Source organism: Nipponia nippon, unplaced genomic scaffold (assembly GCF_047370975.1).
Source record: "Nipponia nippon isolate SJK-2023a ecotype South Korea unplaced genomic scaffold, ASM4737097v1 scaffold_3, whole genome shotgun sequence".
NCBI lineage: Eukaryota > Metazoa > Chordata > Aves > Pelecaniformes > Threskiornithidae > Nipponia > Nipponia nippon.
The window spans coordinates 126,003,047-126,021,176 of record NW_028262347.1 but is presented as its reverse complement, the minus strand read 5'-3'; the positions used below and the strand labels follow the sequence as shown (position 1 = coordinate 126,021,176).

Below are 18,130 nucleotides of genomic sequence, written 5' to 3'. Positions count from 1 at the left end.
TTTATCTGAAAGGGAAGGTCTTGAATCACCCTTTTTGGGTAAGAGTGGATCTTCATGTTGCACAACTGTTAGTGCTTACTTTTGTCTTGTTAAATAAAGTAATTTCTGTTGTTCTGGGTGTTTTTTCTTCAAGGAGGAAAATCTCATGGTTTCAATTTTTAATGTGTTAGCCAATGTCGGTAGCCAAAAGGCAGCTTTGGTGGGCTCTGGTTGGGAGTGCAGGGCGGGCACTGGTGCAGAGCAGGGGAGTGGAGGAGTTTGGTGCGTCTTGGCCAGGACGTTGGGCACGCTCCGTGCCAGACACGATGCGGCTGGTGGGTCCCCATGGCGTCGGCCTTTATAGCGCTGAGGGTCTCCTTCCTCCTGGGCAGGCGATGGAGGCTACTTGAGGGCAGCGCGTCGTGCTGTGTAATTTAGCGTGTGCAACGGGACCACCACGTCTGTCTGTCTGTTGGCTTTGCGTACCTGTGTGGGGAGGCTCACAGCCTGCTCTCGGAGTCCTGAAAAGCCTGGGAGGGAAACGCTGGCTTTGGGCAGTGGAGGCCGTGCTGTGGTGTCGAGCCGTGTGCTGGCCAGCGATGGCAGCGTGGCCCAGGCTGGTTTGTCCCACGCCAGGAGTGGCACCTGGCAGTTCAGTGGTGTAGCCGGCAGGAACAGGTCTGAAATGAAATGAAAATGGCTCTTCTAGATCAGGAAACTGGGTACCAGTCACAAACTCAGGTAGGTGATGCTGTGCTAGAAGAGAAGGCGCAACAGAAAGAGCTCCTCTTCTGCACCTGTATCTGTAGACCCTTCTCCACACGGACATTAGCGGGTAGATATTTGGCGATCACGTGTCGTCTGTTGTGATGGCTTTGCCGCCTGGTTCCAGTGCCTTCACCGCATGTCACCACCATCGGTTAATTATCTCTGAATAATCTCTTCATTGCTGCTTCAACTGCTCTCTGCTCTTCAGTTGCTTCACATCAAAATGTGCCGCCCATCTCAGGTGTCTCCCCCTAACCTGTTTGCTTGAGAAGGGCCGAGCTGGAGGGCTGGGGAAGGACGTTGCAACGGGGTTTGGATCTCAGCAGACAAGTATTGCCTTACTACCCAGGATGTAGCGTGACTTGGCAAAAACGGATTTGGGGGAACCACCGTTGCTAGGAAAAGATTTGCAGTTTTTTTCCCTCAAGGGTATATCGATGATAGTATTTTCAAGGCATTTGACTCTTGCAATTCATGTAAATTTAGGGTGAATAATGATGATTCTTAAAAACCCTTTCAAGAGGTTTTTGGAAATACAGCAAATTCTGGTTTGTCTCTGAGAAGAACTTCTCTGCAGCTACACTGAGTGCAGATGAAAGTCCCTAGCTCTCAACAAGTCAGGTCCTGGGCCAGCTTCCAGTTGCTTTGGCAAACCATATGTTACGTTAGAGTTTGGTAGATTGCCGAGATGATTGTTCAGTTGAGTGCAAAGCAAGAGAGTGGGCTCGATGCCCCCCAGACGCCCTGTCTGTGCTCTCCTCTCAAGTATTAACAATTATAGGGGTAGTCCTTTCTTCGCGGAATTATTTAGCAGGACAGAGGGAGAGAGAACTTCATCAAAGGCGGGGAAAGCACCAAAACTTCTCTTTCAGCTGACTGATGAAACTTTAATAAGGGAATTGATGAAAATTTAATAAGGAAACCCTGCTTCAAGAGCGTTACTCATCTATGCTGGCGGAAGACTGGCTATCCAGGCAGCGAAGGCTTACGTTATGTTGCTGCTTTCCTGGGCTTTTTGGGGAAACTGCATCTTCTTCTCCAAAATAAAAGAATTAAATGAGAAGCGAACAACCTTTCTGCTCCTGTGCCCTGTAAGAAACCAGTAGAAAAGTAATTTTTCTAGACAACGTTAGTTTTCGTAAGAGTTACAGAAGATGTTTTGTGGATTTTTCCCAACTACCGACAGCTGGAATTAGGAATGAGTGCAGGCTCTTGGAGGCCAGGTGTTTAACCTGTTGCTGTGTTCTAGTCCTCAGGTGAATAAACAATAAACTTATATTAATCAGTTGGATTAGTTGACTACTGATTTTTTTTTTTAAATTTCCATTGTGACTCTGGCAGAATAATCTGTTTTTCATCTATCTGTGGTTGAATGATCAAAACTTTACTATTTGTGATTTTTTTTTTTGCCTGTGTGCCTGTTAATTAGTGCATATGCAGGTGTTGCAAGTGAATTCTTGGCATTGACAAATACAGTAGAAATAATAGAAGGGTTTTTTGTGATGCTTACTGAAAATATTTGACTTCTGTTTTGCTAATGCAGAGCTTATTTTGTTGGCAAATAATTGTTTATAAAGAGTTAGGAGCAAAGCTGCCAGAAGTTAGTATAACAGATAGCCTCAGGAGCCCCAATTAGCTGCAACCAAAGCAGGTTCCTTTCCAGAAACCACTGACCCACTCTTTCCCCAGCGCCAGCTGTGAGCAAAACGGCATTTGGCGTCTGAAAGTCAAAACTTTTTAGGTGTCTGAAGCCAGAGCAGGGTGGAAAAGCCTGGATGAGGCGCCTGGGCTACGTAGCCGTGCAGGGGACGGTCACCCGCCCGGGAATGCCATCTTAACCGGGCTCGCTGGGCTGCCCTTGGCTTACCCAGAGCGGCGGTGGGGCAGAGGGGCTGCGGTGGTCGCGCTGCCCGTGGTCATGGCCGATTCCCCGCTTTCCTTGCGGAGGTGCGCGTAGAAAAAGAAATCCTACAAACTCCTGGAACGACTGAAGTGAGGAGTCTGATCCAATAGTGATTTTTTTTTTTTTTTTTTGCAGAGATACAGTTGGCTCTTGCTGCCTGAAGGATTTCCGCATGAACTGAGAACATTTGCTAAATGACATAATAAGCTAATGATTGCTTAATTTTTGAATACATAGCTTAGTGTAGAGAGAGTAACAGCTGGTGTTTGTCAAATTAGGTTTTCTCCTTAAGATTTTTACTACTCATTTTCTTGTTTATTTAACATATTTAGCCAAGATTGAGCTCTGAAGGTCTTCCCCCCGAGCTTATTAGACTTCAAGGTAAATGTTGCATCGTCTAAAGTGCGTTTGAGCCTAGATTTGGTGGGCTGCTTCTGAGCTCCCGTGTGAAACCATTGGAAGTTTCCCGTGCGGTGTGTTTTCAGGATGAAGGATACTAGTGTGGAAAACTTGTAAACCTCAGGTATCGGCATGCGTACTACAGGAGAACAGACGGGCAGACAACTAACATTGGACAGTCAATAGACCAATAACAAACACATTCAGATATGAAATCGGACAGCTTCTATTTAGGAAAAGTCAGAATAAGGGTGGTCATGCATCGTTATGAAGCTGTAGGAGCTGAAGAAAATGCCGACCAATGTGTTCAAATATTTGACTTTTTTAGTGAGGTTTTTTCATTTAAACTTAATGGTTTATATATGACTCACTACTGTCTTGTCCCTCTAGGTTATAATGGTATGTTCACATATATGGGGTTTTTAATATCTAAAAATGCACCAACCGCAAGCTAGGACTTTAAGAATAATAATTAGGAAAGGGCCTTTGAGAGTCCTTAGAAGATATGTAATATATTCAAAATGTAGTGTCTCACTAAGGGGGACATGCAAACAGCAGAGGCCAGATGGGAAATGTTGCAGACTTTTGTTCCATCTTGTGTTGAAATTCAGAATGCTGAAAACATATAATCTTAGGTAAACCCACTGGTTTCCAGTTACAGATAAAATCTGTTGCATCTCACTCTTCCACAGGTGGTTGCCAGAATAGCCTTAAACCGGTCGGCGGCAATCAGACCCTGGCGCTGGCCGCCGCGGCCACCACTGCGATGGTGTCAGTGGAGCCTGAAGCCCCCCAGGGACCTTCGGCGCCAAGCGTCCAGCCTTGCCACGTGCTGACCTTCTCCCCTATCAAAATCCCAGTCTTGGCTTCGCCTTTTCCAGGTAAGGTCACTCCCGGTGGCGCTAACACACAGCTTTTTGTTTGCTTTGCAACAGAGAGGGGCTTCTGAGCATGAGTTTTGCTGTTGGTATGCCTTGGTAAATTAAATATTCAGGGGATCTAGGTGGTGTTACTGTAATCCAGAAATAAAGTTATTTTTTCTGGTGCTGCTTCGAAGTGTTCTCTGAAATGGTGTGTTAAAGGTAAGTTCAAAACTCCATCTACATTTGCAACGTTTGTGTACACTGTGACGTTTGCAGGCAGTAAACGACCCGAGCTGCATCCTCGGTCGTCTCGGTGACTTCTGCGAGAAAGCGTGCTCGTAGTGCACCGAGGCTTTGCAGCAGGTCCTCAGGTTGCAGTGTTGGCAGTTGAAAGGTATCTGCTGGCATATGGTAATATTTGATGAAGACTTAAGTAGATTGTTTGGGTGTTTATAATTGTGAAATATGCCGAAAGAATCTAGCCATGGGTTTGTATTTTTTTCTGATGGGTTTAGATGTGGTTGCTTGCTGGAAAAACTGCTCTTTTCTTAGCACGGCTGTGCCTAACAGCTTTCTGAACATGGCAGCTGGGGACGCGCTATGGCATCCCTGGCACACCGTGGAAGTCTGACTGAGTTAAAGTCTTTGGGATAATTTTTGAAACTGTTCTTTGAATGCTTAAGGCTATATTTTAGAAATGTTATGTACCAATCAAGTTAAAAATTTAAATTAGGGTGCATTTTCCATCTTTTTGGTACTTGAAGTGTAACACAGCAAGACACAGTGAGATTGAATTTCACAGAAGGTATGCAGTTATGATTTTTGGTGTTCAGATGAAATCTTTTCATGAGAAATGTATCTCAGTAATTAGCGTTCCTGTTGAGCAGTCATTAGAATCACCCGGATTAGAATCACTGCCAGGCGTATGGCAGTGGTTTTGTGTTTAGGGAGTCTGAAGAGCAAAGTGACCCACAGGAATAAAGGTACGAGTCTTTCGGGCTTCGTCGAGAAAGGACGGTGCTGAAATGGGAACAGAAAGCGGAGTTAATTGCTGCTACAGGGCGGGGTGTGGTGCTTCCCATGGAGTATCGTCTGACCCACAGAAACCCTTTTACCGGTTTGTAAGCGAGCATCTTAGAGGAGAATCCAAAGGGGGGAAAAAAAATCACTCTGTATCTGTGCTGCAAGCCAGAATTATGTGCCAGATGTGTTCTTCCCTGAATTGAGGTGCTCGGGCGCTCTGGGAAGGAGCTGGCGCAGGACTTTTGATTTACAGCTGCGGAGGCGAGCTCTGCGTGAAGTGTGTTAGGCATGATCGAATACGATAATGCCGGGAAGCGCTGCCACTTCGATAACTGGCGCAGCTCTGCAACGATAAACATGTCAGGCCACGATAATCGTTGCTTTGCTCTCGAATGCGTGTATGATAGGCTATCGAATATCACGCTTTGAGTGCCCGAGCAATCATTCTATTATCAGTCATTCACAGTAAACCACACACTTCTGGGTGTTTTCTCCTGCAGAATATATAGTAGCTGTTTAGAAAAGAAAGCTTGGAAATGCCCGGTCCGTGTACAATAAACTTGAGATTCAGCTAACCATTTTTCTCTATTAATCACCATCTCTGGGGGGAAGGCTAGTGCCTTTGCAAAGCCTTACATAAAACATCTTTATGAAATTCCTTTTTATTGTGCTGGCGGAGGAGAGGACTCGGGGGTGCTGGGTTTAGATTGTCTTTGTCACCACCAGCTCGATGAACAGCTTCCCCAGCTGGCGCGGGGCTGGCTGCGGTGGGACGGAGCCCTGGTCCGCCCCGGGGCCGGGACCGCTCTGCCGCTGGGCTGGCGTCCTGGGCTGGCCTCCGCTGGCCGCGGCCGTAGCTACCTGGTAAAAGCAGGGCTGCGGGTTTCTGTAAGAGCTAACGAAGGAGCCAGGCGTTGGATAGGCGCGAGTGAAACGGGAGGAGAAGCACCTGCAGAAGCTTTAAACCCAGCCCTGAAACCCGGGCTGCCCCTGCTCCGCGCTGCCGAAACGCGGCGGGCGAGGTGCTGCCGCTGGGTTCAAGCCGGCTGGTGGGAAGCACGGTCAGCTGGCCAAGGGCAGCTCTCCGCTGTCGCAAGCAAAGGTCTCTGTTGCCGTGTAAGTTAATGGCCGGGAAAGCATCAAGAAAGTGTAATCTAATGTACAGATAATCCCGAGCGTGGAGCATGCTTTATAACCCTGTCGGCCTCTCGGTTAAAAACATCCGTGCGTTGGCGTTTATTAAAGATGACTTACTGTTTTCAAAGAGAAATACGTCCTGGAGATAGCATTATCTGTGGAGCCTGGGGGCAGCTGTGTTTTTCTTGATGCATTTATAAAGTATCATGGTAATTAATGAACTTCTCATGTTCTCCTTGTCTAAAGTTTATGCAGGCAATGTTCGCATAATAGGAATGAAGTTAGGGAACAAAAGATTAAATTATTTCCAACTTAAATCTCCAGGTATATTGGTGCCTATATGACTGAACGTCGTATGCTTAGTTATACACTGTTAATTGATTATACTGGAGATCGGTGTTATAATACCACCTTGTGCAGTACTAATTTCTAATCACAGCAGTTTGTTCAATCAATAATCTTGTAATTGAATATTTACTTTTAAGGAGGCCTTTTAATATGATTAGTTTTGCCGCCTTGCAGTTTGGCTGTGTTACTTTCCGCCAGCCTAATTAGTAAACTTAGTGAGTTAGTAAGAAATAGCAAGTTAGTGAACCAAGGTGGGCTGTTGGGGAGGTGTGGGGAGGTATGGTAGCTGGCCGGGTGAGGGTCCAGGCGTTTTTCCAGCCGTGCAGAGGGAATTTCTTGGAGCTTCCTTGAAGCAAATTGCCACGTCCCATGGATTAAGGAGAACTCAAAGTCTGCAGAATGCGGTGGTAATTTTTACAAGTTCATTTTAATACAATTTATTTTACATTTTGTAAAAGAAAATCAGAGGTAGAGCTATAATAGAGTACAGGATATTTGGGGAATATCAGCCTTTCCCTGTGCGGGGTGCTGTGAAGTATCCTGCTGGGTCTTTGGCCCTGGGGATAAGCAGACGAGGGTGGGATGCGCTGGTCTCTTGGCTCTGCGATGGGAGAAGCTTCTGTAATCATTTTTGCTGTTGGGTATCAGTTTGGCACCATGCTGATCTTAGAAACTTTTAACAATGAAGTAAATTTATGGAAAAGAAGAAACATAACATACCTTATATTTAAGGTTGAGGAAATTATTTGTCTCTATATGAAGTGGTCTGTGATCTTCTGGGGAGCTACGGTTGCGTGTTACCGCATCATGCAAAACAAATGCAGCCAAGGCTCTGACCACCAGTGAACAATCAAAAAAAAAAAAAAAACCAAAAACCAAAAAAAACCAAACACCCCCAAAACCCCAGAGAGAGACCACTTTCTGACTCCCAGAAGTTCATACTCAAGTGTTTGTGTATCCCCCTGGCTTTAGGTTGAGGGCTCAGCGCCTCTGTACTGAGGCTGGATGCCAGCTCCGAGCACAGCATCCCCGGCTGGACCAGATGTTGTCAACATCAGCTGTCCTAGGGTCAGCGGGCTGGGAACGTTTCTGCTCTCTAGCTGTAAGAGGTCTCCTTTGGCCCGAGAGCCCACCGTAGCCACAGTCCCTCCTAGTATAGGACATGAGTTTTCTGCTCTTAATGCTTCTGGACTTGACATTTAAACTGTTAATATCCATTAGAATCAGAAACCCAATTGAATTTCACTATGATGGGCTCATTTGAATAAATTGATATTAAAACCCCTTGTCCTGGTGCTACGGGGGTTGAAATGCAATACCAGTGTCGTTCTCGGTTTGGGTTTGCTTACTGCTCATACCGTTGACAACAGTCGTTTCTGGTCTATAAAAGATGGTTTCTGCCGTTACCCTGATTCGGAGCTGTGTAAACGCGTCGTGCAGTTTGTGTAAGAGTTAGGTAGCTTTCTGGAAGTGAGGAGTCGGAGCGGTGTTGTAAGCAGAAAAGGAGGGAGCAGAGTGTCGCGTCTCTCCGTCCCCAGTCCTACCGGTGCTCTAAAAAAGCTTGACTTTGGTGAAAGTGCATGGAGAACGTGAGTATTGGAGTTGGTTGTTGGGTGTGGGTTTGTTTGGTTTTTTTTTTAATTTGGTAATATTAGATAGAGCAAATCTGTTTTTCTTGGCCACCTGAAAGGCACATTATCCCTCGCTGCCCTTCAAAAACCACGTCGCTGGTCAGGTTCCTCATGGACCGGGATGTGAGAAGGCCAGCAAGTGCCTGGTGTCCTGACTCCAGCTCAGGGAAATCTGCTTTGCTGCAGACTTGAATGGCCATAGGGTCACATCCACAAATAGGGAGTGGGTGTTTGATAAGACTGAAAAATCTTAATATCCTTGTATGTGGTGTTACAGAAGGATAAAGGTAAATGCAGACCAAATGTCATGTGGAAAGCTAATGGTGCCTGGAAACAGTGAGGCTCTGGGATATTACAGAAAAAAAGTTGAAATAAAAAATGAAATAAAAATTAAAAATGAAATAAAAATTAAAATAGAATTTAAAGTCAAAAGTCTATGCCTACCTATGGCAGCCGATGGTGCTGGCTCCTCTAGCTGTGTCCCAAGCAGATGTAACGGGAGGTCTCGGGAGTCTGGGCTTCTGTTTCCAACAACTGGAAGAAAGTGGTCTCCTTCTGCTCCCTGCTTTTCTAGACTGGTTTGGTTTGGTTGGCCATTTCTCATTTGGCTTAAAAAAAAAAGAGTGGCTTGATTAGTTTCTGGAGGAATGTGATACTTGAAATTTTTGCAGATGAAAACTGATGCCCCTCGGACTCGATTTCCAGATTTTCTCCTCTTCAGCTATTCCTGTCTCAAAACTGCTGATCTCAAACCATTCAAGACCAGTCCTGTGGTGAGCAGTTTTGTAATATAGTGGTGGGGTGTTTGTACAATTGCCAGATACATTATTGTTTTCTGTCTGCCAGAATGTAGGATTCTGTCTTAATTCATTGTAGCATTTTCCCTCAAACTCTGAGCGTGCTGCGTTGATGCCATTCTTGTTTACAAAAGTCCCTTTTTTCCCTGATATTTTTTTAAACAACACTAAACGTTTCAATTTTCCTTTGTTGACAGGGTCTTGGATGTGCTTGTTTTCTGTTACTGAGGTTTCATTGGGTTTAACACGGTGCCTGGTATCATTCCCGTACGGTGAGCTCTGCTTCTAGCATGCTGAAACGCCGAGCGGTGGTGGCAGCCCCTCGGAGAACTTGGCTAGAGCAGCTTTCCTAGTTTTAAGCTGCTAAGAAATAAGATCTATGCGGTGTCTTCCATACGGTATGTAGAGCAATGCCAGATAAAATGCTGATTTAGCCATCTCCTAATGACGAATATCATGAACGTTATGACTAGACTCCCTTCTGAAAGTGGTTAAAGCTGTTATTAGGGGCTCCTGCAATGATAAAATTAATTCTTTTGCACCACTTTCCCTTTCCTTTAAACACTGTTGAGCCTCCAGCGGTCGGTTTTGAGGGCGGGCTGTGCTGTGGTCAGCCAGCGTTGGCCCTTGGAGAGAGGGGTGTTCAGGACGGTGGGGTGTAACCTCAAATGTGTCACGCTGCAATTATCATCCAGCAGCTTCTGGAGGATAAGATGTAGTTATTTTACCTTGCGTTTTATCTCTGATGACTTGAGACAAGCCTCAACCAAACTGGAGATACAATATCAATCCTGTTAGCTAAACAAACGTGAAACTGTTGGCAGCCGAGTCATTCCTAAGCTGTTCTGAAACATCCTTGTATATCTAATGTCGCCATGCGAATGCTCTCTTTAATGGGCTTCAATCCTTAGTGTCTGGTGGAAAAAAACCCCGGATTTTCAATACTAGCAAATACCCTTATCCCTGGGGGGGACAAGATCACCCTTAAGCAGAGGGAAGCCAGCTGGGTGAATCTGAGATTTGGTACATGGCAGCCTTGATACCTGGCACCATGACCTTCGGGGTGCAACTTTTGCTTTCTGGAAGTTTTAACTGAAATCATTATTTGCTAGCATTGAACAATTCAACTTAAATAATTTAAAAACTTAGTTTTGCATCCCAAAAGGTGTTGGACCTTTTCTAGCTCTTTTGTTAAATGATGCTTTTGCTCATCCTTTACCTAGAGAACCTTGTGATTTAAGTTAAACTGTTTGCAAGCAACACTTCTTTGAAAAAATCCATGGTTTTTTAATACCTCTAGTCTCCATCAATTGGGATTGAGGATATAAAAGCTCATAAGCAACAGCAGTAGGAAGAGATTGAAAGCGGAGTGGAGCCTGGAGGTCGTTGGTGATGCAGGGGTGGGCCTGGAGCATGGTCACGGTCACGCGTGGAGCATCGCCCCCGTCCCTCCCCCAGCCTGGGGAAGCGCCACTTGCTGCTCGGTTCTCCCTCGAAATGGGTTTTGTTCCCAGGGTCCGTGCTGGGGACAGCCTTGGCTTGGGGACCGTGCATGGGAACATTCACTAGAATGAAACTCAAGTGCCTGGGGATGGAGCCGTTCAGAAACACCCTGCAGTGAGACGGGTCTCGGCACGATATTTCTTCAACTGGTTTCACATCAGTGAGTTAAAATGGAGAAGGTTCCAGCAATGCTATTGGAGCTCCATGTTGGATTATTTGCTCCTCTTTTTTCTTATTTTTTTCATCTACTGGTGGTTCTGCTCATACAGGTACCAGGCAAAGTGTTCCCTTAAATATTTAATGTCAGCCTTGCTGTTAACTTAGTTTTTGTGCAGATTTAACATAAAGACTAAATAGGAGCTTGTGGAGATGCAGCTACTCGGTGATCTGGGCTGCATCTTCATGCTTATTTGCTCTGTTGGTGAAGAGAAAACTTAATTTTCCAGCACTATCAAGCCAAGTCTTTGAAGAGGGCTCTGTCTAAATAAAAAACAACATGCAATAAACTTTGGGGACGTAAACAGTTATGTGGAGTAATTGAGGTATGGGATATCTGGTAGTCTCTAATACCACTTTTATGGCTACTGTATTAAGAATTGGGATATTTATTTTCTTACCCTCACATACGATTTCTTAATTATTCGAGTGAAAAAGGTAAGATATGAATCTGTGGTTATGGACTCTGTAAATTAGCAGTGAGTACAAATATTAAAAAAGGCACCATCTGCCATATAAACCATTTGCCACCTGTTCCCTTGCTTTCAGAATTATTTAATTGTTTAAATTTAATGTTTTAGCCTGCCACAGAACAGCTGGGAAGTGACTAAGTATTTTTCCTATCAGTACCTTAACGGCCAAGCAACATTATATGTTAAAAACAGCTCTTAGTGCCAGCGTTTTTCTACATGCTCTTTCATGTGTCTGTCAGCTTGCTTCATTAGCAAATTCTGCTGATGTAAAACACATTTTCATAACAACAATTACTCAATTATTTTTACGGTGGTTTTTGCTGTGGAAGTGAAGCTGTTTCTTCCAAACAGAAGTGATGGCTGTTTCGGAGGGGTCGCAGCGCTTAGTGAGGGGTCAGCACCCATCGGGGGAAAGGTAGCATGACAGCGGGCTTACTCCTGCGAAACCCTTAAGCTCAGCCTGACATTATTATAGTTATATAATTATATATGTAAAAATATAAAATATACTTCCTTCCCTCCCCAGTTTCTTAGTGCCGTCGTAGGTGAGATTGAGTGAGGCGAGCTAAATTTGTCTGTAAGAAATATTTTTTCTGGGAAAATGAATTGAAGATATTAAGGAGTAAGGTTGGACATCTCTAGCACCTTCCAGTTGCCCGGAGGTTTGTTCTGCTCATCTCCTCCCGGCGCCCAGCTGCTGGGGTTGGGGTGCTCCAGCAAGCTGCGGGGCTGAGGAAATTCGTCCAACCTCTGCGGAAACTACAAAGGCTTTTTTTTTTTCCTTTTCTTAACAAAGTGAATTAAAAAATGTAATCCAGTGAGGAAATGCTTGGAAAGCTTGTGCAGTTCGGGCGTTCGGACTCTTTCTCCCTGCTCTGCAGGTCCGGGTGCGCTCCGCAGGGCTCTGTTTCCCCGGGTACTCATTCCCATCCTTAAGACGATTTACTCAGTGGTAATTTTCCTTGTGCATTTGTTATTGAAGATAGCCTAGCCATTGTGTATACCGGAATTCCTAGATCTTAAGTGAGCAAGAAATAATGATTTTGCAAAATCAAATGAGCAATTCCAAATATTCCAACCAGAAATGTGATGTTCATCTACTCGGGAAGCTTTTTCTTTCCCCTTCCCGGGTGTCCTACGTGTCTCGCAGTAAAACAGGTTTGATTTGAATACTGAGTAGTTCTAACAAGCTTGTTGTAAATGATCTGCCCAGCTTTAATGCTGTGTAACGAAGCAAGCAAATGAATGTTTATAGTTATTAAAGTGATAACTTCCTACTCCAGTTAATATTCAGCATAAAATTACTTTTCTGTTTCATATCTGTGTTGGCACATGCAGGGGAAGGCATGCACGTACAGAGGGCTTCTGAGCTAAAATAATGCCAGCGATCACATTTAAATGAGTATCAATTTTCTCCTCGCGTTGGACAGTAAATCTCTGCTGGAGACTGCAAGTGCTCAGCTGCCCAATTAAGACTCTCTAAGAAACGGGGTGATGGCTCCTAAGATGGCTCTTATTGCTCCTGTGAAAAATCGGCCATTTCTTTGGGTTACCAAGGCAAACATACTGCATGAGAAGGAGAGGCAGAGTGATACCAGGCAGAACTTTTTGATATTGCAAATTTTTTACACCATCCCCATTGAAAAATAAAGTAAATCATGGAGCATTTACTGATGCAAATGTGTGGATGGACTAAACTGGCTTTATGGGTCATGATGCAGTTAGTCTCTACAAATAGATGGTGATTTCCAAGGCATTAAGATGATGTCTGTCTGAGCCTATCTTATGTATCTGTCGGAAAAGACATCGCTAATCCTCCTTTTCCTGGAATATCATTGACGTGACTAACTAGAAGTAGAAGGGAAGATCTTCTGGCGGGATAAAAATACACTTGCAGAGAGAATGTACTGCTGCGGTACTTCATCTTACCTCTTGCAAGAATCCTGCAGCCGAGCTGGTACTAGTTACAGATGAGTCCTGCTTCATTTATGCCAGGTTCTTGGGTAAACAGCTATTTTTCTCTAGCGTGAACCAGAAGAAACTGGCTCAGTGTCTCGAATGTAATATCAAGATATTGACAATAGCAAAAACTTAATTAAATATTTCGCATAGTAGTTAGAAAAGACAAACAACCCAAATCCTTTCATTCATGCCCAGCTGTTTGCTTGGTAAATGTCACAAAAGTCAGACTTCATTTACTATCTGTTTAACTACTTGTTAAAACAAGTAGTAGGTTGGTTTCTTCAAAAAATGCTAGTGCACTACTGTAGAGAGAGTTTAAATCAGATTCCACATGTTAGTAATAGCATTTACACTGTTAAAATACCTGCGGGGCAGTTTTTCCCCGTTCAAGAGACAAGCAAGTGGTGCAGACCTAGGCAGTTATTGCTGCTGATACTTGGAAGATTAATACTAATACAGCAGTTCGCGATTTTCCCTGCGGAAAGCAAAGGCGCTTTGAGGAACTTGGTTTGGATTGGTCACGTTTTGCTCCTTCCCCAGCAGGACGGGCCTCCTGCACCGCGGTGGGACACAGGGCTGCCAGCCCCCCGTGCCATGGCACGCGGGGAGTCCGCTAAAAGCAGGCTATATATCGCTTTTCTTCCTCTTTTATGCTTTGTGATTATTTGGCCAGCCTGATAATATTTTAATCTGTCTCGGGAGTTCTGAAGTCCTGCCTTGGTGGGATGTGGATGCCCTAGCTCTCTCCTGATCTCACGCCTAAGACGAGGGGCTGTGATGGGGGCAGGACTGGTGGGATCTCTGCAGGTCTTACTCGCTGCTTTGCGGGCTACGTTCTTCCCACCTGTGGCAAACGGGACCCCTGGGGATCCATAGGGGAAAGGTCTCCTTTTCCATATGGCTCCCAAGATGCTGACCTGCCCACCGGTGTTCCTGACGCGTGGTCCCTAGGCTGGGGGCAAGTTCGTGTATCGGTGCGTGTGTTTCACGCCCTTGCTCAAACATTTCCTTTCAAATCAGTTCAGCTCCTCCTCGTTAGCTACAAGAGACACCATTTCCCCCCAGAAGACTTTTCAACAAGGGATTCTCCTGCTTCATGTCTTTTCTGTTGCTGACTCAAATTTAGCTGGGATTTCTGTAGCTTAAAGCAGAGTCTTAGCTAAACTTGATATATTGTAAGTGGAGCAGAAGTCTTAGAAGAAAAAAACAAATTGACTGAAACGAAGAAATAAGCCTTGCAAGGATAACGTAATAGTTTCAAGAAGAGTCGTTAGATTGCCCCCCTGCAGAAGATGAACGGACAAGAATTACTGTTTGCGATCGTGAGGTTTAAATCAGAGCTGAAGGAACACGTTGTTTGGTGGCTGCTGTTGTTGTTTCCTTAAATTTATTTATGCAATTAAACCATTAGGAACTTTGCATGCATTGCCAAGGCTTAATACAGTTACGATGTAATGTTGCTGCGATGCAAAATAATTCAAGGTACGATGACGCAAACCCATCTTTTCTCAACTGCTTATTGGTACCCACCAGAAACATTGCGGAGATTTTGAGAGCAGTACAAAGGAGCAAATTTTGCTAAGGTCCATGTAAAAGATGGAAAGATGCAACAGGAGTGACGCTACTTTGTGTCTTGCACTAGAGAAAATTTTAAGTATGCTATCAATGAGAAGAGGAACGCATTCTTTTTTTAAAATTATTTTTCATAATATGTTCATCTGACTTTATTCTATTTTTCAGATTTTTGTTTTGGGGGGGCTTATTTTGATATTATAAAATGAAGCTGTAGTGTGGGTTTCAACCAACACGTTCTCAACGTTTGACGGACTTGGTGGTACTGAGTCAGCTCTGTATGTCTTCTCAGCTTCGTGCAAAACCAATGTCCGATGGAGGAAGAAATTCTGTGGTCTCAGTGGATTGATCTCTTGTAGAATTTACATCCCCAGAATCTTGTACCTTCTGGTAGAAAATGGTCAGGAAGGTGTGTTAGATAGGAAATAATGTCACAGCATTCCTTGGAATAGAATGGATTCTCAAAAGGCTAATAGTTTGTTAATTTTCTCCTAAACACTTTGCCTGATGCAACTGTAAACGGAGTAAACTCCATGCCATGAAAGTGTCCCTCAGATAATTTAAGAATGCTATTAGCTTTGATCTTGGAAGTCAAAAAATAATATAGAAAAACCTGTTTGGAAGCTTTATTGTAAAGAAACCTAATGTAAATATAGGTTTCAGGGAACCACAGCAGTTACGTGCTGTTGCCCATGAGCAGCTCAGAGCAGACGGGGGGTCTGTGAGGCTGGGGGCTCAGGGTGGTTCCCTGGCAAGGACCTGCCAGCCTTTGCTGGTGGCTTTGGTCCTCCAGCCCCAGGGACAGGCGGGCGGCTGGTGTGCCCCGAGGGAGGACACAGGGGATGGGAGCGTTTGTGGTGGTGTTGTCTTCATTTATCCAGTAAAACAGCCATGCGTGTTCAACCTCTTAGATGGTGGGAAACAAATTTATAGCAATTTTCATGGTATTTTTAACCAGTTACGGTTAGGAGTCAGTGGATGTTTTCTGGTTGACTTCATGTGTTTCTCAATCAGGCCCCACTATATAAGTGTAAATAAATTTAACGAAGTAAAATGAATCTTAGTTCGTTGGCCAGAATATAAATAAGGAAAATTAATTAAATTCTACAATTTTAAGTGTGCCATAGTTGCTTCCCTAGAGTAGCTAAATAGAATTTCATTGATTTTATTGCAAACGTAGTTCTGTTTACTGCATGCAAAGCGCGATGATGATGTTTCTGCAAACGAGGCAGGAGGTCTGGCCGCCCCCAGGAGAGGGCTGGCGCGGGCGCCGTGCTGACCCTCGCCTTGTGCAGGAGGCGAACGCGGGGGCTCTGGATGAAGGGCGTTCTCTGAGCCGCAAACCCCGGCGCCAGCGTGGAGGAGGCTCTGCCTGTTGCCGTGCCTGAAGCTCCTCTGGACACCGGCCCTGCAGCAGTGATGTGTGGTCCTGTGCAAGGTCCTGCACGTGGGTCAGGGCAATCCTAAGCGCAGGTACGGGCTGGGTGGAGAATGGATTGAGAGCAGCCCTGAGGAGAAGGACTCGGGGGTGTTGGTTGGGGAGAAGCTCCGCATCGCCCGGCAATGTGAGCTTGCAGCCCGGAAAGCCAACCGTACCCTGGGCTGCAGCCAAAGCAGCGTGGCCAGCGGGGCGAGGGAGGGGATTCTGCCCCTGTGCTCCGCTCTCATGAGGTCCCACCTGGAGCCCTGCGTCCAGCTCTGGGGCCCCCAACATAAGAAGGGCATGGACCTGTTGGAGCGGGTCCAGAGGAGGCCACGGAGATGATCAGTGGGCTGGAGCACCTCTCCTGTGCAAACAGGCTGAGAGAGTTGGGGTTGTTCAGCCTGGAGAAGAGAAGGCTCTGGGGAGACCTTAGAGCAGCCTTCCAGTGCCTGAAGGAGCCTACAAGAAAGTTGGAGAGGGACTTTACAAGGGCACATGGTGACAGGACAAGGGGTAATGGCTTTAAACTGAAAGAGGGGAGATGTAGATTGGATATAAGGAAGAAATTCTTCCCTATGAGGGTGGCGAGGCACTGGCACAGGCTGCCCAGCGAAGCTGTGGCTGCCCCATCCCTGGCAGTGCTCAAGGCCAGGTTGGATGGGGCTTTGAGCACCCTGGTCTGGTGGTGGGTGTCCCTGCCCATGGCAGGGGGGTGGAACCAGGTGATCTTTAAGGTCCCTCCAACCCCAACCTATGTTTCTGTGTAAGGTGAAGGCAGATGATGTCATATCACAAAAATCTGGAGTAAGTTACAGTGGTGAGAGCTGTTTAGCTAAAGGTTTACCGAAGCAGCCGTGCTGTTTGGCTTGAGGAGCTGGCAGCCAATAGCCCAAAGCAGAGAGCCCGTCTGTCTTGGGTTTGTTTTGGAGAATGGATAAAGCTGCAGAGAAAAGTCTGACTGGACCCCCACGGTTCCAGGAAAGAGAAACCCTCCTGCCAGCCCTGTGTTGTGTCGGCTTCCCACCGTGATTTCAAGAACCAGTTATTTTTTTAAATCTCGGCTCGGATACCATCATGAAAATTGTGCAAGAATTAAAAAAAGAGAGAATCGCATTGCTGGTTACTACTTTACTGGTTTCAAAATTCCAAACCTAATTTATAACACAAATCCTCCTAGAAATAAGTATTTGAAGATTTTACTCCAAGGTACAAAGGATTAGTTCATGCAGAAATAATTGCTCTGATACGACGGAGAGAAAGTGGAAGTTGCGAAGGTTTGATACTGCATAATTTAGTGTATTCTCTCAGAATTACATCCTATTAAACGAAGAGATTGAAATTTTATGCTGGAGTTAGTTTTCATAAGGCTGGAAATAAATCATAAAAGTTTTGCAAATGGGACCATATTAAGGAGCAGCGAGAAGCGTTGTGGGAGATGAAAGGTGTGGGGTGATCATGGTCGTCCCCTTTCCATCCCCGGTGTGGGCAGGTGCTTCCCAGCCCCTGGCTCCCGCGGGCGCGGGACGGGCACGCTGCAGCCCTCCTCCCTGTTTGCTGGTGCCTCGCAGTGCGCCCTCCGCTTGGGAAACCGCTGCCTTGGAGACTCAGTTACCTGTGAAATGTGCTGAGCTGCACTTGGGTTTGGGGACTTATGTCCTTATTTGCCAATTTTATATGATGGATTGTGTGAATTCGAGATAATTCAAATAATAATAATAATTATAATAATTCAAAAGGAGCCTCTCATCCGATACCGGCTGTCACGTTCCTGGGTTCGGGAGGTCCCCCTGCACCGGGAGGTCACCCCGGTTAGGTGCTACTGCCCTGAGAAACTTGCTGAAAATGTAATATTAACTTTTCTTGCCGTTTGAGGGGACTGCGTTACGCTCTGTAACGCAACAGGAGCCAGCGGTGTCTAAAGTGATCTCGGTGGAGTTTTAGACGTGCGTCTCTAGAAACACATACGAGCCACTGCTTGAAAAACACAGCGGCGCAAATGCTGCTCCTCTGAGCCATCAGTTACGTCTCATTTGTGTTGTGCTGAAGAGTAAAATAGTCATGCCGCACTGTGCCCTTTGTAAAAGGGAATGAAGAAGTAGTAATCTTTAAAATGAGAATCCAGAAAAATTTCAA

General features: G+C 45.4%; 1 protein-coding gene across 1 annotated transcript in view; it reads left to right on the top strand.

The window, feature by feature from the left end:
* TCERG1L (transcription elongation regulator 1 like) overlaps window positions 1-18,130 on the top strand; it is a 92,309-nt gene that overhangs the window by 9,980 nt on the left and 64,199 nt on the right. Inside the window, exon 4 of the mRNA XM_087767358.1 lies at window positions 3,742-3,930. Coding sequence (XP_087623484.1) covers window positions 3,742-3,930 — 189 coding nt within the window. The remainder of the gene's footprint in view (window positions 1-3,741; window positions 3,931-18,130) is intronic.